The following is a 20,684-nucleotide window of genomic DNA, read 5'->3' on the forward strand; positions in this document are numbered from 1 at the left end:
GCAGCACCGTGGCTACTAAATGGTCGCCCCTATTTGGGCCAAGGCAGAACTTACAAGAACAAGAATCTCGCCACACTTCCTGTGGGCCACAGACACAGACTGCGAGTAGGTCGTGACAGTTTTAGAGTCTTTGCTTCCTTCCCATGGTGCTCTCAATTTTTGTGTATCTGATGCATGATTCCAATTTGGCAGTTTTTCGCACTTCACAACAGTGCTGATAATCAGAATTACTTGGTGCAGTCCACAGCAGCAGGGTTATAAACAATCTCTTCTTCAATGAGTCTGCACTAGAACCCAGTCGCCAGGCTCTGGACTACAGCATGCACATGTTGCTGGATCAGGGGCGCTTTTTTGGACCTGGTGGGATAAAGAGCGCACTTAATCAGATAGTATTTTGCAATAATCCATAATCAAATGATCAGTTATGGTCAAAACACCACAGCCAGAATTCCAGGTACACTCAATGGCTGATCCGTCCTGATGTCTGGGGATGACAGGCATAATGAGTTTGCAAACACTTCGCTGTGCACAACCTGAGAGTATTTAGGAGGATATGAGATTGCCACAAGCCTTAGCTTCTAGGCCATGTCAAGAATCTTCGTCAAGGGACCAGTCATATATATTGGCTTGTCTTGAAAGGCCTCTATATCTTGTCAATCCCCTTCTTGAGGTCTTTCACAAATTTAGAAAGGAAGCATCCTTCTTCCTGTTGATTTCAGGTACAATGGCAATGTTGCTTCACCATATGAGGGTGGTGATGTCACATTTGTTGTAGAAGCTCATGAAGCATACCAAACAGAAACATTTTATTCTTGGACCACTATTCCTGAAATGAATGATTATTCACACACATTCCACACTTACAGAATAGCGAGCATACCACAGCGGTACCAAGCTTATCAACACTTAGAAATATCATTTTCTTATCAACAACTCCAAAAATACTTCAATGGTTCTCTTCCACATATAATACAACCTGTGAGATTTAGATGCTGATTTAAGAAAGGTGGCGCTGCACCCAGTGCAGTGCCACTTTCCTGGCGCTCATTAGCACCCCCCCTACTGTAGGAAAGTACTATCTTGCCTGGCATGTTACCCCCATTTTTTACTTGCTATCAGTTTGTTTTTGCCTGTCTCACTGGGATCCTGCTAGCCAGGACCCCAGTGCTAATAGTTGTGGCCTGAATGTGTGTTCTCTGTGTTGGTGCCTAACTGTCTCACTGAGGCTCTGCTAATCAGAACCTCAGTGCATATGCTCTCTCTGCCTTTAAAATTGTCACTGCAGGCTAGTGACCATTTTTACCAATTCTAATTGGCACACTGGAACACCCTTATAATTCCCTAGTATATGGTACCTAGGGACCCAGGGAATTGGGGTTCCAGGAGATCCCTATGGGCTGCAGCATTTCTTTTGCCACCCATAGGGAGCTCAGACAATTCTTACACAGGACTGCCACTGCAGCCTGAGGGAAATAACGTCCACATTATTTCACAGCCATGTTACACTGCACTTAAGTAACTTATGTCATCTATATGTCTAACCCTCACTTGGTGAAGGTTAGGTGCAAAGTTACTAAGTGTGAGGGCACCCTGGCACTAGCCAAGGTGCCCCCACAGAGTTCAGGGAACTCTGTGAGTGTGGGGACACCATTACACGCGTGCACTGCATATAGGTCAAAACCTATATGTAGCTTCACAATGGTAACTCCGAATATGGTCATGTAACATGTCTAAGATCATGGAATTGTCCCCTCCCATGCCAAATCTGGTATTGGGGTGCCAATCCCATGCATCCCTGGGGCTCCAGCATGGACCCCGGGTACTGCCAAACCAGCTCTCTGGGGTTTTCACTGCAGCTACCGCTGCTACCAACCCACAGGCAGCCCAGTCCCAGGAAGGCAGAACCAAAAATTGCTCTGAGAGAGGGTGTTACACCCTCTCCCTTTGGAAATAGGTGTTGAGGGCTGGGGAGGAGTAGCCTCCCCCAGCCTCTCGAAATGCTTTGAAGGGCACACCGGTTCAGGGATCCCCCAGCCCCTGCTCTGGCGCAAAACTGGACAAAGGAAAGGGGATTGACCACTCCCCTGTCCATCACCACCCCAGGTGTGGTGCCCAGAGCTCCTCCAGTGTGTCCCAGACCTCTGCCATCTTGAATGCAGAGGTGTGAGGGCACAATGGAGGCCTCTGAGTGGCCAGTGTCAGCAGGTGACATCAGAGACCCCTCCTGATAGGTGCTTACCTGACTAGTTATCCAATCCTCATCTGAGGGCTATTTAGGGTCTCTCCTGTGGGCTTCTCTTCAGATAACGAATGCAAGAGCTCAACAGAGTTCCTCTGCATCTCTCTCTTCGACGTCTGCCAAGGATCGACCGCTGACTGCTCCAGGACACCTCCAAAACTGCAACAAAGTAGCAAGAAGACTACCAGCGACATTGTAGCGCCTAATCCTGTTGACTTTCTCGACTGTTTCCTGGTGGTGTATGCTCTGGGGGCTGCCTGCCTTTACCCTGCACTGGAAGCCAAGAAGAAATCTCATGTGGGTTGACGGAATCTTCCCCCTGCTAACGCAGGCACCAAACTTCTGCTTCACCGGTCCTCTGGGTCCCCTCTCGTCGTGACGAGCGTGGTCCCTGGAACACAGGAGCTGGATCCAAGTGACTCCGACCGTCCAGTGGTCCATCTGTCCAAATTTGGTTGAGGTAAGTCCTTGCCTCCCAACGCAAGACAGTAATCCTGTGAACTGCAGCTGCTAAGGCTTCTGTGCACTTTTGCAAGGAATCCTTCATGCACAGCACAGCCCAGGTCCCCAGCACTCCGTCCTGCATTGCTCAACTCGCTGAGTTGACCACCGGATTCGTAAGACCCTCCTTTGTAGTGTTGAGACGACCGCCGTGCTCAGTTTTCTTGGACCCGTGTTCAAGTACTTATGCGGTTGCTGCCTGCTTCTGCGTGGGCTCTCTGCGTTGCTGAGCGCCCCCTCTGTCTCCTCATCCAAGTGGCGACCTCCTGGTCCTTCCTGGGCCCGGGCAGCACCCTTTTTCTTCAACCGCAACCGTTGCAGCTAGCAAGGCTTGTTTGCCATCTTTCTGCATAGAAATAACTCTGCATCCTCCAGCAGGCCGTGGGACATCTTCTGTGCAAAGGAGAAGTTCCTGGCATCTTCTATTGTTGCAAAATCTTCAGATTCTTCCACCCAGAGGCAGCCATTTTGCACCTTCATCCGGGGTTTAGTGGACTCCTTCCCCCCGGACCCTTTCATGACTCTTGGACTTGGTCCCCTTTCTTCACAGGTCCTCAGGTCCAGGAATCCATCTTCAGTGCTTTGCAATCAGTTGTGGTCTTTGCAGAATCTCCTACCACGACTTTAGTGTGTTTCTGGGGAAGTAGGGTAACTTTACTCCTACTTTTCAGGGTCTTGGGGTGGGGTATTGTGACGGGCCAGCCAGGATCGGCCCGCACAAATTCCCTTCTTGTGCTGCCGCTACCCCTATTGACCCGCAAGAGGTCTACCAACGCACCAATCCGGGTGGCCTCCGGATAGAACAGCGGGAACTGAGACGCTCAAATAGCCCGGCATCAGGCTGTCAGAGGGGGAGGCGAACGCAAAGACGGAAGGAGGAGCGGAGAAGGACGCAAGTAGGATACCGGGAGCGACTACAGAGAGAGACGTCCCAATCGGGGGCGAAAGGACCACAGAGGAGATGGAGCAGTACGTCCCAGGCTGGACAGGAAAAACACAAGGTCCAGGGCATCGGAGGTCCCAGGCGGGAACGGCAGAAGCGCGAGGTCCAGGGCATCGGAGGTCCCAGTCGGGGACAAAAGGAGCCGACTCTGGGAAGCGGAGTGCAACATCCTGCCACGCTTCTGGAGAAGCGTGGCATCTCCAGGTGCGTGGAAGGGGCCTGGAGAGGAATAGGGGAGAGGGAGGGCAATTGTAGACCGGAAGGGTGGATATCGCCAATAAAAAGGCACAAGGAAAGGGAGGGGGCATACAGGGAAGGAGTGTGTACGAACCTGTAAAAGGAGTGGTGATATTTTGAAAGAAAAGGGCAACGAGATATTATCCGCAGTATGAGAAGATAACCGACAGACATAAGACAGAGCACTAAAGACAAAACAGAGAAGGGAGAGACAGATATGGGAAAACAAAAGGGGAGGGGAAAACATAAATACTGACCAGGACAATTTCTCTACTTCCCACATGTACTTCCCGGGAGACCTGCAAGAACAGAAAGACAGGAGGAAGAGACTGTGAATCACGGCCTAGAGAAATACCCTAGAAGAGCACAAGAACAATACAAGAAAGCCATTCATCACATAATAACAATATATTCAACCAATAAAAGAACACTTACCTGTGTAACAGACGAGTCTTGCGTAATTACTCGCGCCAATCCTGCAACAAGTATCTTTGACACCCTTAACGTTTTCTTACACTCCCAGAGACCCTCTACAAACTACACTAGGCCTGGGGTCCCTAAGTGGTTCGCATTCCACTTTCTTAGTATATGGTTTGTGTTGCCCCTAGGCCTATTGCATCCTATTGTATTCTACAGTGTTTGCACTACTTTTCTACTGTTTACTTACCTGATTTTGGTTTGTGTGTATATTTTGTGTATTTTACTTACCTCCTAAGGGAGTATATCCTCTGAAATATTTTTGCCACATTGTCACTAAAATAAAGTACCTTTATTTTTTATAACTCTGAGTATTGTGATTCTTATGATATAGTGCTATATGATATAAGTGGTATAGTAGGAACTTTGCATGTCTCCAAGTTCAGCCTCAGCTGCTCTGCTAAAGCTACCTCTATCAGCCTAAGCTGCTAGAACACTACTAATCTACTAACAAGGGATAACTGGACCTGACACAAGGTGTATTTACCATCAGGTACCCACTATAAGCCAGGCCAGCCTCCTACATTGGCGGCAGCGGTGGGATAAGTACTTGTAACTGCTTTCCACTTTGTCATTTGTGCTTTTCATAAGAAAAACATATTCCAAATACTTAAAAATGTACACAGTTACCCTAAACAGTTTAACTCTCTTTCTAAAAACTTTCTAAAAAGTTTTGAAAAGTAAAAAAAGTTTTTCTCTTTTCTCTAAAAGTTTCAAACACTTTTTTTCTCTCTGTCCTAAAGCATTCCTAACGACTACGTCTGCGGTAGAACTTACTCCCACAGTTGTCCAGGCAACCTATGGTAGTTTAAACATTAAAGGTTTGAGGGGTCTCTGCATAGAAAGAGGTTTAAGCATTGGTAAGAACCCTACCAAAGATCTTCTCCTTAGCCTTCTCCTAGAAAGTTACCAGAACCAGTCTGGCCTATCACAGGATCAGGATTTAGAGGAGGGGGGTACCCAGCAAGAATCAGAGGAGGGCCCTGAGGACTCTGGGGAGGGTTCATCCAAAGTCCTGCCAGCTAACAGGCCACCTAGTGACACTGGTAGTGGGAGGGGGTCACACGCTAGTAGGGCACCTTCCACTCCAAACGGCCAGGTAACTAGAGTCCAGCCAGTTAGAGACTGGTCCACTTCTGCCAATTCCCACATCTCCTCTGTGTCTCAGAATTCCCAAGCCTCCCACCCTGAGGATAACACCCTAAAGAGGGAACTCAAAAAGCTGAGGTTGGAAGAGGCCGGACTGAAGCTGAGACAGCAGCAGTTGGCCTTAGACAGGGAATCTAGATGTAGAGAGGGAAAGGCAGAGGTTGGGGTTAGATCCCCATGGCGGCAGCAGCAGTGTCCTTGATAGTAATCCTGTAAGAGAACAAGATTCTAGGAACCTGCATAAGACAGTCTCGCTTTACAAGGAGGGGGATGACATTAACAAGTAGTTTGCTGCACTTGAGAGGGCCTGTATGGTACAGTTGGTCCCTCAAAGGCAGTGGGCTGCTATCTTGTTCTTGTGGCTATTGTTCACTGGTAAGGGTAGGGATAGGCTCCTTACTGTCAGAGAAAGTGATGCCAACAACTACAAAGATTGAAGGATGCACTCTTAGATGGATTTGGCTTAACCACTGAACAATACAGGATGAAGTTCAGAGATACCGGAAAAGAGTCCTCTCAAGACTGGACAGACTTTTTAGACTGTTTAGTGAAGGCCTTGGAGGGATGGTTACATGGCAGTAAGGTGCCTGACTATGAAAGCCCATATAATCTAATCCTGAGAGAGCATATTTTGAATAACTGTGTGTCTGACTTGTTGCATCAGTACTTGGTAGACTCAGATCTGACCTCTCCCCAAGAATTGGGAAAGAAGGCAGACAAATGGGTCAGAGCAAGAGTGAACAAAAAAGTTCAAACGGGGTGACAATGATGGCAAGAAGAAGGATGGTAAGTCTTCTGACAAGGGTGGGGACAAAGATAAAAAACATTCCGAGTCTTCATCAGGCCCACAAAAATCCTCTGGGGGTGGTGGGTCCAAATCCTCTTCCTACAATCAAAAGAAGCCATGGTGTTATTTATGTAAAAGTAAAGGCCATTGGGCAAGTGATTCCACCTGCCCAAAGAAAAACACTAAGGCTTCCACTACCACAAACCCAACTGCGTCCTCTAGTGCCCCTAGTAATAGCAGTGGTGGTGGGAAGTCTACTACAAATAGCCAAAGAGTGTAGCTGGGCTCACCATTGGTAATGTAGTTGGGGTTGGTCTTGTTAGGGAGACCACAGAGGCTACTTTAGTCTCTGATGGTGGTATTGACTTTGCCACCTTGGTTGCTTGTCCTCTTAATATGGGTAAGTACAATCAACTTCCCCTAATAAATGGTGTTGAGGTTGAGGCCTACAGGGATACAGGAGCCAGTGTCACTATGGTGATTGAAAAACTGGTTCACCTTGATCAACACCTACTTGGTCAGCAGTACCAGGTGACTGATGCTCATAACAACACTCTTAGCCACCCCATGGCTGTTGTGAATCTCAACTGGGGGGGGGAGGGGGGAGTTACTGGTCCAAAGAAAGTTGTGGTAGCCACTGATTTACCTGTAGACTGCTTACTAGGCAATGATTCTGAGACATCAGCTTGGGCTGAAGTGGAGTTGGAGGCTCATGCATCAATGCTGGGCATTTCAGGGCATATCTTTGCTTTGACAAGGGTTCAGGCCCAGAAGCAAAGAGGACAGGGAAGCTTGGATACAGGAACAATGGACCAAGTGCTCCCAAAAGCTAGGGGTAGAAAGGGTAAATCCTTGCCCACTATCCCTCCCTCCCTCTCCATAAGATTCCCCTTTTGAGGAAGAGGAATCATCTCCCTGTGCAGAACCTACACCAGATGAGCTGGCAGCAGACACTGCTGAGCTAGTGGGTGCAGGGGGGCTGCTAGGGAAGAGCTGAGTGTGGCACAGCAGACCTGTCCCACACTAGAGGGTTTAAGACAGCAAGCTGTCAAACAGCAGAATGGGGATGTCACTGATAGCCACAAGGTCTATTGGGAAGACAACCTCCTTTATACTGAGTCAAGGGACCCTAAACCTGGAGCTGCCAGGAGTTTGGTTATCCCTTTGCAGTATAGGGAGTTTCTTCTGACCTTGGCACATGACATTCCTTTAGCTGGGCATTTGGGTCAGAGAAAAACTTGGGACAGACGTGTTCCATTGTTTCACTGGCCTCACATGTCAAAGGACATTAAGGAGTTCTGTCGCTCCTATGTGACCTGCCAAGTCAGTGGCAAGACTGGTGGTACACCTAAGGCCCCCTTAATTCCACTTCCTGTGGTTGGGGTGCCATTTGAAAGGGTAGGGGTTGACATAGTTGGCCCCCTTGACCCTCCAACAGCTTCAGGCAATAGGTTTATCCTTGTGGTAGTGGACCATGCCACTAGGTATCCTGAAGCAATTCCCTTAAGGACCACTACAGCTCCTGCAGTGGCAAAAGCCCTCCTGGGAATCTTTTCCAGAGTGGGTTTCCCTAAGGAAGTGGTGTCAGACAGAGGTAGTAACTTCACTTCTGCATACCTCAAAGCTATGTGGAAGGAGTTTGGTGTAACTTATAAGTTCACTACTCCTTATCATCCACAGACAAATGGTCTGGTTGAGAGGTTTAGTGAAAATCTCAAAAGTATGATTATTGGACTCCCTGAAAAACTCAGAAGGAGATGGGATGTCCTGTTGCCATGCCTCCTTTTTGCTTATAGGGAGTTACCCCAAAAAAGAGTGGGCTTTAGCCCCTTTGAACTCCTCTTTGGGCACCCTCTAAAAGGCCCCTTTGCACTTGTGAAGGAGGGTTGGGAAAAACCTTTAAAAGCTCCAAAGCAAGACATTGTGGACTATGTACTTGGCCTAAGATCCAGAATGGCTGAGTACATGAAAAAGCCCAGTAAAAACCTTCAGGCAAGCCAAGAGCTCCAAAAGCAATGGTATGACCAGAAGGCTGTCCTGACCCAGTACCACCCAGGACAGAAGGTGTGGGTATTGGAGCCTGTGGCTCCAAGAGCACTCCAGGACAAATGGAGTGGACCCCATCTCATTGTTGAAAAGAAGGGTGAGGTCACCTATTTTGTAGACCTGGGCATTGCCAGGAGTCCCTTTAGGGTGCTTCATGTCAATCGCCTGAAACCTTACTATGACAGGGCTGACTTAACCCTGCTCTTGGCAACTGATGAGGGACAGGAAGAAGAGAGTGTCCCTCTCCCTGACCTCTTCTCCACCACTGAAGCTGATGGCTTAGTGGAGGGAGTGGTACTTGCAGATTGCCTTACTGCTGAGCACAAGGACAACTGTATAAATCTCCTAGGCCAATTCTCTGACCTCTTCTCACTAATACCAGGTACAACTACCTGGTGTGAGCACACAATCAATACTGGAGACAGTTTACCTGTCAAAAGTAAAATCTATAGGCAGCCTGACCATGTCTGAGATTGCATAAAACAAGAGGTACAGAAAATGCTGGACTTAGGAGTGATTGAGCCTTCAGAAAGCCCATGGGCTAGCCCAGTGGTGCTTGTCCCCCAAACCTCATAGTAAATATGGTAAAAGAGAAATGAGGTTTTGTGTTGACTACAGAGGTCTCATTCAAGTAATCTAAACTAATGCTCACCCTATACACAGGGCAGATGAGCTATTAGATATACTGGCTTCTACCAAGTATCTAAGCACTTTTGATTTAACTGCAGGGTATTGGCAGATTAAATTATCAGAAGATGCCCAACCCAAAAACTGCATTTTCCACAACTGGAGGGCACTATCAGTTCACTGTTATGCCCTTTGGTTTGAAGAATGCACCTGCCACTTTTCAGAGGTTGGTGAACACAGTCCTGCAAGGTTTGGAAGTTTTTATTGCAGCATATCTAGATGATATAGCTGTCTTTAGCTCTACCTGGGATGAGCGCCTGGTCCACCTATGGAAAGGTTTGGAGGCCCTGCAAAAGGCAGGCCTAACTATCACGGCCTCAAAGTGCCAGATAGGACAGGGGAAAGTGGTTTATCTGGGCCACCTGTTAGGTGGGGAACAGATTGCACCACTGCAGGGGACGATCCAGACCATTATGGAATGGGCTCCCCCTACAACTCAAACCCAGATGAGAGCCTTCTTAGGCCTCACAGGGTACTATAGGAGGTTCATTAAGAACTATGGCTCCATTGCAGCTCCTCTTAATGACCTCACTAGTAAGAAGATGCCTAAAAAGGTATTATGGACAGCTAGCTGTCAAAAGGCTATTGATGAGCTAAAGCAGGCCATGTGCTCTGCACCTGTCCTAAAACGCCCTTGTTACTCCAAGAAATTCATAGTCCAGACTGATGCTTCTGAATTAGGGGTGGGGGTAGTGCTATCACAGCTGAACACTGAGGGACAGGATCAACCTGTTGCTTTTATCAACAAGAGGTTGACGCCTAGAGAAAAGCATTGGTCTGCGATAGAGAAGGAGGCCTTTGCTGTGGTCTGGGCACTGAAAAAGTTGAAACCATACCTGTTTGGTACTCACTTTATTGTTCAGATAGACCACCAACCTCTATTATGGCTTAAACAAATGAAAGGTGAAAACCCTAAATTGTTGAGGTGGTCCATCTCCCTGCAGGGAATGGACTATACAGTGGAACATAGACCTGGGAGTACCCACTCCAATGAAGGTAGACTCTTCAGATATTTCCATTTAGACAATGAAGACTCATCTGGGCAAGGTTAGCCTTATTGTCCCTCTTTTGGGGGGGGGGGGTTTGTGTAGGAAAGTACCATCTTGCCTGGCATGTTACCCCCATTTTTTACTTGTGTGTCAGTTTATTTTTGCCTGTCTCACTGGGATTCTGCTAGCCAGGACCCCAGTGCTCATAGTTGTGGCCTGAATGTGTGTTCCCTGTGTGTGGTGCCTAACTGTGTCACTGAGGCTCTGCTAATCAGAAACTCAGTGCTTATGCTCTCTCTGCCTTTAAAATTGTCACTGCAGGCTATTGACCATTTTTACCAATTCTAATTGGCACACTGGAACACCCTTATAATTCCCTAGTATATGGTACCTAGGTACCCAGGGTATTGGGGTTCCAGGAGATCCCTATGGGCTGCAGCATTTCTTTTGCCACCCATAGGGAGCTCAGAGAATTCTTACACATTACTGCCAGTGGAGCCTGAGTAAATTAACATCCACGTTATTTCACAGCCATTTTACACTTCTCTTAAGTAACTTATAAGTCACCTATATGTCTAACCCTCACTTGGTGAAGGTTAGGTGCAAAGCTACTAAGTGTGAGGGCACCCTGGCACTATCCAAGGTGCCCCCACATAGTTCAGGACAATTTCCCCGAAATTTGTGAGTAAGGGGACACCATTACATGTGTGCACTACTTATAGGTCAATACCTATATGTAGCTTCACAATGGTAACTCCGAATATGGCCATGTAACGTGTCTAAGGTCATGGAATTGTCCCCCCATGCCAAATCTGGTATTGGGGTGCCAATCCCATGCATCCCCGGGGCTCCAGCGTGGACCCCGGGTACTGCCAAACCAGCTCTCTGGGGTTTTCACTGCAGCTACTGCTGCTGCCAACCCACAGACAGGCTCCCGCCCTCCTGGGGTCTGGGCAGGCCAGTCTCAGGAAGGCAGAACAAAGAATTTCCTCTGAGAGAGGGTGTTACATCCTCTCCCTTTGGAAATAGGTGATAAGGGCTGGGGAGGAGTAGCCTCCCCCAGCCTCTGGAAATGCTTTGAAGGGCACAGATGGTGCCCTCCTTGCATAAGCCAGTCTACAGCGGTTCAGGTATCCCCCACCCCCTGCTCTGATGCGAAACTGGACAAAGGAAGGGGAGTGACCACTCCCCTGTCCATCACCACCCCAGGGGTGGTGCCCAGAGCTCCTCCAGTGTGTCCCAGACCTCTGCCATCTTGATTGCATAGGTGTGAGGGCATATTGGAGGCCTCTGAGTGGCCACTGCCAGCAGGTGACGTCAGAGACCCCTCCTGATAGGTGCTTACCTGACTAGGTAGCCAGTCCTCCTCTGAGGGCTATTTAGGGTCTCTCCTGTGAGCTTCTCTTCAGATAACGAACGTAAGAGCTCACCAGAGTTCCACTGCATGTCCCTCTTCGACCTGCCAAGGATCGACCGCTGACTGCTCCAGGACGCCTGCAAAACTGCAACAAAGTAGCAAGAAGACTACCAGTGACATTGTAGCACCTAATCCTGTCGGCTTTCTCGACTATTTCCTGATGGCGCATGCTCTGGGGGCTGTCTGCCTTCACCCAGCACTGGAAGCCAAGAAGAATTCTTCTGTGGGTCGACAGAATCTTCCCCCTGCAAACGCAGACACCAAACTTCTGCTTCACCGGTCCTCTGGGTCCCCTCTCATCGTGATGAGCGTGGTCCCTGGAACACAGGAGCTGGATCCAAGCGACCCTGACCATCCAGTGGTCCATCTGTCCAAATTTGGTGGAGCTAAGTCCTTGCCTCCCCACACCAGACAGTAATCCTGTGTACTGCGTGAACTGCAGCTGCTAGGGCTTCTGTGCACTTTTGCAAGGAATCCTTCATGCACAGCCAAGGTCCCCAGCAATCCGTCCTGCATTGCTCAACTCGCTGAGTTGACCACCGGCTTCATGGGGCCCTCATTTGTAGTGTTGAGAAGACCGCTGTGCTCAGTTTTCATGAACCTGTGTTCAAGTACTTCTGCGGGTGCTACCTGCTTCTGCGTGGGCCCTCTGTGTTGCTAGGCGCTCCCTCTGTCTCCTCGTCCAAGTGGCAACCTCCTGGTCCTTCCTGGGCCCGTGCAGCACCCTTTTTCTTCAACCGTGACCTTTGCAGCTAGCAAGGCTTGTTAGCGTTTTTTCTGCATAGAAACAACTCTGCATCCTCCAGCATGCCGTGGGATATCTTCTGTGCAAAGGAGAAGTTCCTGGTATCTTCCGTTGTTGCAGAATCTTCAGCTTCTTCAACCGGAGGCAGCCATTTTTCACCTTCATCCGGGGTTTAGTGGGCTCCTGCCTCACCCAGACCCTTTGGTGACTCTTGGACCCCCTTCCTTTACAGGTACTCAGGTCCAGGAATCCATCTTCAGTGCTTTGCAGTCAGTTGTGGTCTTTGCAGAATCTCCTACCACAACCTTAGTGTGTTTATGGGGAAGTAGGGTAACTTTACTCATACTTTTCAGGGTCTTGGTTGGGGTATCTTGGACACCCTTAGTTTCTTCTCACACACCCAGTGAGCCTCTACAAACTACACTAGGCCTGGGGTTCCTAAGTGGTTCGCATTCCACTTTCTTAGTATATGGTTTATGTTGCCCCTAGGCCTATTACATCCTATTGTATTCTACAGTGTTTGCACTACTTTTCAAACTGTTTACTTACCGGATTTTGGTTTGTGTGTATATTTTGTGTATTTTACTTACATCCTAAGGGAGTATATCCTCTGAGATATCTTTGGCACATTGTCACTAAAATAAAGCACCTTTATTTTTAGTAACCTAGAGTATTGTGATTCGTATGATATAGTGCTATATGATATAAGTGGTATAGTAGGAGCTTTGCATGTCTCCTAGTTCAGCCTAAGCTGCTCTGCTATAGCTACCTCTATCAGCCTAAGCTGCTAGAACACTACTAATCTACTAATAAGGGATAACTGGACCTGGCAAAAGGTGTAAGTACCATCAGGTACCCACTATAAGCCAGGCCAGCCTCCTACGCCTACCGCCACCATGTGTGCACCGTATTTAAAATGCGGCGCACCATGGCGTAGGGTAGGGGGCAATATGTCATTTTTTTTAATGCTATTGATGTACTCTGCAGGAGTAGCACAAAAATGTTGGCGCTGCTCCTGCAGAGTACATAGGGGCCCATTGTATTCAATAGCATTGCCCCTTGTAACGCCTTCTCTGAGCAGACATTAAAAGTGCAGAGAAAAATGGTGCAAGGAAATCACTTTTACATTTCCGTGCATCATTTTTCGGCCCCCTCTAATGGGAGAACACCCCCTTTGCATACATTATGCCTGGCGCAGGCATAATGTAGCACAAAGGGTTACAAAGTGGCACAATGCATGCATTGCACCACTTTGTAAATATGGTGCGGCATTTTTGGCCACCTAGTGCCACATTAGCAAAAACAAATGACACTAATGTGTAGTTAGGATGACACTAGGGGATCCTAAATCAGCCCCTAGGTTTTTTAAGTAATGACCGACCAATGTGGCTCTTGTATGCCACATACACACCACATCCTGAAGTGCAGGCTATGCAAGTAGCTGACACGCTCACTTTACAATGAGCTAGTAGCAATATACAGATGACTAATACAGTTCGTAATGCAGAACTTGAACACTGCCCCAGAGAGGGCTGCTCCAGTTGTCCATCAATTGCCAGTTACAGGAATCAATCTGCAAACAGTACACTTAATAATGGGCAAAGCACCCACAGAACGGGAAAAGATTCTGTTCTGGGTTGCACAAAAAAACATCAGCTGGAAGCAATGTTTCCCCATACAGGACCCCAAGATGAACATAGAATACTCACAATGTGCTTGCTATTTGGAATGGTTCCCTCAATAGAGGACTGCACTGCTTGAAGTACAGTCTTCGCTGCAGTCTACACCACTACACATGGTACCCCGACATTTGCCAATTTGGTGTAAGTGTTAAAACAAATTCAAAATGAACACAGGGCAGCCCCAGCCCTTGACTTTGGGATGAAACTGATGCATAATTTCGACACAGTCTCCCCTATAATATTAAATAATATTAAAGGGGAAGCAGCAGCGTTGGCCATTCGCCAATGGCTTCGAGAGATTCCTCAACAGAACCAGGAGCGCAACCTGCCAAAGATTATCTCCAAGACTTATACTAGTATAAGTCCGGATGGTCTGGGGCCCAGGTCCACTAAACCACAAATTTAGAGTACTTCCACTAAGGATGGTACCAAACAAGTGCAAGAGGGTTCTAAAACACGTTGGGATAAACAAAAACAAAGTAAAGACAAAAGAAGTCAGAGAGCAGATTCTCCTCATCCGGAATCCTCTGAAAGGAGATATAGGCCATCATTTTAACATCGGCAGTAAATCCTGCTTGCCGCCACGGTGAAGGCAGCCAACATAACGCCGAGGTGGCGAATATCCGTTCCCCATATTATGACACACACAGACCAATTCGACAGAATACTGTCACATATACAAATCTACCAGCCCAAAGGTCAGTGCTAAAGTGCCTGTACCAACACTCATACCGTTACGCCAACAAAACAACACCCACCACATCACAACCCATGAATCACCACAGCAGACATTCAATGTCGGTAAACCATTGGCGGTACATACTGCCGCGCTTAGAATGGACACCCACATACAAAACAACACTACCTTGGCCAATACTAAAAATACACACCTGACACATACACACATCACACCCACCCACCCACAGCACCGTAAAACACACACCTACATTACCCATAACCCTTTACGAACAACAATTACTGCCATGAGATTGACATAAACAGCACAGAGACAACTAGACACATACACCACATACACCCCTCATGCACCCCACATCACACACCCTACCACATTACTCATCACACTCTCACCAACGCACACCACACAACACCCATGTCTCACTAAGGATCCCCTGTTTCACTGATGAGGAGTTAAGGGTCATGGTGGAGGAAATAGGGTAGTGCCACAGCTGTTTGGAGCACAGGTACAGCAGATATCGATAGCTAGGAAGATGGAGCTATGGCGGAGGATCGTGGACAGGGTCAATGCCGTGGGACAGCACCCAAGAACTAGGGATGACATCAGGAAGAGGTGGAATGACTTACGGGGGAAGGTATGCTCCGTGGCAGGAAGGCACTAGCTCGCCATACAGAGGACTGGCGGTGGACCCCCACCTCCTTCCCCACAGCTCACAGCATGGGAGGAGGAAGTCAGTCTACATCCTGAGGGACTCGCTGGAGTAGCCGGAGGACTGGACACTGGTGAGTCAACATTTACTACTTATCACCCTGATACCTACATGCCATCACACCCACTCACCCTCACTCCCACCACTCCACTCCATCCCACACACTGCATCTACACATCTGACTAACCCCAATGCCAAATCCTGCATGCCATACCAATGCATGGACAGCCCTCCCAGCCCTGCATGGACACCCATCACTAAAGCATGCACAGCATAGGGAAACTAACAATCCCACAATACATCACCGTACACAAACAAAGGTGGCAGGGCAACAGCAACGACATAGGGAAAGCCAGGGATTTACAATATGTCATAGACATGAGGCATAATATATCAGTTACATCCCCACAGGTGCCACAGCCAATCCCAGGGGAGAGGAGGTGCAACTACTATCCAGTCCCCCAACAGAAGATGCCCCCAGTGACAGTAACTCTGGACTTCAAGATTTGGACCAACAACTTATCCCATCAGAGACCACTGGACAGTCGGTCACCCCAGCCCACTCACAGACCACCACAGAGCCTCCACAATTAGTATCCAACACCACAGCACCCACCCAGCGTACCCACACCTCTGTCCCCAGGACACGTCAATCAGCAGTGTGCCCCCCTGTACAGGGACCCCAGACCACACCTCGCCCCCAAGACAATCAGGGACCTGGGGTCAATGGCAGTGGGCACACCGCTCAGGGGACAGAGGCACAGGGCAACAGGGACACTGGGAGGACCGATGTGCGCCGGGTGAGGACAGGCCCAGGGAACCAACTCGCCATGAGGCACTTACCGAGATCCTGGGAGCCTACCAACATTCCCTGGACACGATGGGCCAGATCCTTGACAATGCGCAGGAGAACAGGCGGCTGCAGGAGGAACAGTATCAGTGTATCAGGGAGGACTTGCAGGCCATCAACACCACCTTGATCTCCATAGCAGGGGTGCTGGCAGACATGGCCAGCATCATGAGGGAATCAACAGCACAGCAGCGGGCCCCTACCAATAGCCAGTCCATTGATCAGCTCTCCACTTCCGCTGTAGCTAGTGGGCAGGAGGCCCAGCCACAGGACCCACAGGCCACCAGCACCCCTCCCCTGCAGAAAGTGAACCACCCTGCAAATATTCCCTGCGACCCAGACAGAAGCCACTGGACCTGTGCTACAAACAGACTGGAAAAATACCCTGGACTTTCCTCCACCATCACCCCATTCCATTGCACTTTTCCTTCAATTTCATAGCACTACAATAAACACCCTTGAGCACAACTTGACTACTAGTATTTTATGTGTTGAAAATGTGCATTTATGGAAACAGTCACAACTAGTGCAAATGATCTGAACACTGTGAGAGCATAGAAATAATGACCTGTAGCTGTCTGTAGTCATCACATCAGTACACAGCTTTTACCTCACCAACATCTGTAAAATGACAAGCCATAGGTGACAGTAAGTTGAGGTGCAAAGGAAGTTAATACCATCATGCTGCAGCCACACCAAAAACATAAATAGTCAGAGGAATGGTCAGTTGCACTGTCTCACCTGTGTGTCATTGGAAGTACTGATGTATAACTGATGTTCGGTTGTCCTCATCCTCTGCCTCCTCAGTCTCACTGTCCTTAGGGTCCACTGCTGCCAAAGGGGCATCTCCAGTCTTCTCCTCCTGCAGAAAAGTTACATGCCATCTGAGGGCCAGGTTGTGCAACATGCAGCATGTTGCCACTATATGGCAAACCTTTCCGGGTGAGTAGCACAGGGATCCACCTGATAGATGGAGGCACCTGAACCTGGCCTTCAGGAGCCCGAAGATGCTCTCAATGAACCTTCTGTCCTGGCATTCCTCACAGGGAGTCAGCAGCCACAATAGGTTTGGGTAGCCAGTCACCTGCAAGTATTGAGGGACAACATTTAGCCTCACACAATGTTATGGGGATGACACCTGAAGGCATACACTAACATACTGTGGGTGGGGACCATGGCTCACCTACTAGCCACACCATGTGCCTCTGTAGTTAGGCCATCACATTTGGGATGCTGCTATTCCTCAGGACAATGGCGTCATGCACCGACCCAGGATGCCGTTGGAGTGACACGGGAGATGTACTGGTCCACCAGGCACACCATTTGCACATTCAGTGAGTGGAAACTCTTCCGATTCCTGAACACCTGTTCGTTCTGGCGACGGGGAACTAACACAATATGTATCCCGGCAGTCACCCCAACAATAGAATCCAGCCTTCACAGTGGCCAGATCTTCCACCTGGGGGAAAGCTATGTAGCTGCACATGTGTTTCACCAGGGCAGACAAAACTCTGTCAGCACAATTTAAAACATTGGCTGTGACATTCCTGCTGCCAAGCACACTGTCACTTGGAAAGAACCAGTTGCCAGGAAATGGAGCACTGATAGCACTTGCACAAGATGGGGGATCCCAATCGGATGACGGATAGCAGATATCAGGTCAGGCTCAAATTGGGCACACAGCTCTGTGATTGTGGCCCTATCCCGTCTACAGGTGAGTATAATGTGCCTGTCTTCCAGTGTAGCCAAGTCCACAATGGGGTCTGTACACAGGGGTTTGTCTCCTCCTCCTATTCATCCGCAGCGGTAGGTATCTAAGGGACACAAGAGTGAGTAGGCTGTCACAATTTGAACAATGGAACACCACCTCAGTGGACATAGTGCATTTATGTGATGGGACAATGGGACAATGGGAATGACGAGGTATGTGCCAATCTAGGCTGTGACGCAGTTAAGGTTGATCTGATCGTTGTCCACCACCATGAAATGGCGACCGCCTGTCCTATATGTAGGGACAGGTGGAAGTGAGGTAACTCTGCTGACACTGGGCATCGTGGAGGAAGGCGGTCTTGCACTGCCCTGCAATTCCTCATTGGATAATATGGGGCTCTATGGAGTACAGTGGCCAATGGGGATCATTGCCGGCGGTGACGGTGGACACTGCTGCGGAGGCAACTGCCATTTTCCATCAGATTCCTCACTTGTTTCCTGACCTTCAACAGGAGAACACCTACACTGCGTGTGCTGCTGTGACCTGTGTCTGGAACCTACCATGGCCCTTGTGACCGGGGAAAGGGCCCCTATCTTCACTTCAGAGAAGTTGGAGCTATTGGTGGATGGGGTCCTACCCCAGTACGGACTGCTGTATGGACCTCCAGACCGAGACTGAGTACACCTTGGACACGATGCATGCGTGAAGGATACATGGAAATGTGTTTGCAAGCATTGTGTCATCGGGGGAGATGTCTTGTGGTGATGTACATGGTGTGCGCCGGGCGATGTGTGTGCCAATGGTGATGGAAGCGGGATTGGTGGGCCATATGTGTGACAGGCTGGATTGTATGTGTAACGGTGTCCTCCTGTCTGTATTACCTCTGCAGGTCGGCGCCCATCAAAAAAATTGATTATGGCGTGCCATCACCAAAGACGTGGGGACCCTGGGGGTCTATGGCAGGCAGAGTACCCACTGTCGGAAATGGTGGGAGGACCTGAGATGCTGGCCACGGAAGACCACGGAGGCCCAGCTGGGGATGGCCTCCCAACGAGGAAGGGGTGCCTGTCAGAACCTGACCCTACCCTGATGGCCCGCATACTGGCTATGGCCTACCCACGGGTGGATGGGCGCTTGAGAGCATCACAGCAGCCACAAGGGGGTAAGTACAGTGGGCATTACTACAATAATTGGTAGGTGGCATGGGATCCGGGTGGTTGATGTGAGTAAGTGGGTGCCCCTTAATGTCAGGTCAGACATTGCAGCGTGATCCGGCTCAAGGGTAATGGGTGTATGGCAAATGCAGGTAACCTAGCTTGTTCGCATTCCATGTAAGTCAGGGCTTTGTGGGTCCCAGGAGGGGTGCAGTTGGCGGTGTGTGGCCCTCATCTTCCCGTGGCATCTAGCCAAATCACTGGCAGTGCAATGGATAGTGCTCAATCCTGATCCCTGTGTTTGACAGTGCTGTGTTTGCCAACTGTGGTGTTGGTGCAGTAATTGACCCAGTGTTTCCTTTCTCTCTCTTCCCCTTTTTTTCTTCTTCATCCTGTTCATGAGTGCATTAGCATCATCTGGCGGAGGAGCAGGGGCACTGGTGACAGAGGGAGCTGCATCCCATAAGACCCTGGAGGCAGAGTCCACCGACGCTGAGGGAACCAGTGGGACAGAGGGTGAGGGGAGCACCACGGCGGGGACAGGAGGTGACAACACAGACTCTGATACCTCCTCCGATGGAAGCTCCCTGGTGGTGGCGGACACCTCTGTGACCACCCCAGCTGCAGATACAGCCGCCAGCCCCGTATCAGCACCGCCGTCCCAGTAGCCCCTCAGCGAGTTGCCCATGCACACTCACCCAGGAGGGTGGGCATCTGCTTTGTCCCAGACACCTCAGGCCCTGCCCCAGTGAGCCCTGCTGCCCTGAGTGAGGAGGCTATTGGCCTCCTAAGATCCATCTCCGTAGGGCAGTCAACCATTGTGAATGCCATCCAGGGGCTGGCATCCCAAGATGCAGCAATGCAATGCATTCCTGGAGGGCATCTACTGTGGACTGGCGGCCCAACAGAGATCGGATCAGGTTCTGGCCTCCTCTCTGATGGCAGCCATTGTCCCTGTTCCTACCGTCCCCCCTCCAACTAACACTTCCCAGTCACAGTCTCCACATCCCCAAACCATCCCATGCACACATACAGACGAGCATGCACACAAGACAACACACAAGTGGCACAGTCAAACGCAGGCACTACACTTCATCCCACAAGCACTCACGCAAACACCAGACTGTTAAAGACACAACCACATCCACTGCCTCCACTGTCTCCCCCTCCTCCTCCTTCACCTCCCTCACAGTCACGTCCACACTCACACCTGCATGCACTGCATCAACATCCACCACTAGCATCACCACACCAAGCAACACACACCTCACTAGCAGACACCTCCACAACATCCAGGCACGCGTCCCCTGTGTCCTCTCCCGCCCTGTCTGTCCCCCACAAAGGACACAAACGCAAGGGACACAAACGCAAGCACTCAGACACCCAACAGCCATCCACCTCACATCAGGACACTGCCCATGCACCTGCACCCAAGTCCAGCAGACATACACCTCCAGCAACCACTCCCTTAACCTCCACTCCCATCCCTCCTCTTTCATCATGCCCCACCATCCCTAAGAAGCTTTTCCTTGCCCAACTTGGCCTCTTCCCTCCCTCCCATCCTGCCCGTAAGAGCAGGGTCTCAACAACCCAGCCCAGCACCTCAGCCAAACAGTCCACGCGGACTGTGGAGGCACCTCCTAGTCGTGGTGGCAAGACAGTGA

At 49.6% G+C, this 20,684-nt stretch overlaps 1 protein-coding gene across 1 annotated transcript in view; it reads left to right on the top strand.

Moving 5' to 3' along the window:
- Window positions 1-20,684, top strand: part of LOC138297166 (zinc finger protein 850-like) — a 150,579-nt gene that overhangs the window by 68,122 nt on the left and 61,773 nt on the right. Inside the window, exon 3 of the mRNA XM_069236658.1 lies at window positions 3,412-3,887. Coding sequence (XP_069092759.1) covers window positions 3,412-3,887 — 476 coding nt within the window. The remainder of the gene's footprint in view (window positions 1-3,411; window positions 3,888-20,684) is intronic.

This window comes from Pleurodeles waltl, chromosome 5 (genome assembly GCF_031143425.1).
Source record: "Pleurodeles waltl isolate 20211129_DDA chromosome 5, aPleWal1.hap1.20221129, whole genome shotgun sequence".
NCBI classification, from domain to species: Eukaryota; Metazoa; Chordata; class Amphibia; order Caudata; family Salamandridae; genus Pleurodeles; species Pleurodeles waltl.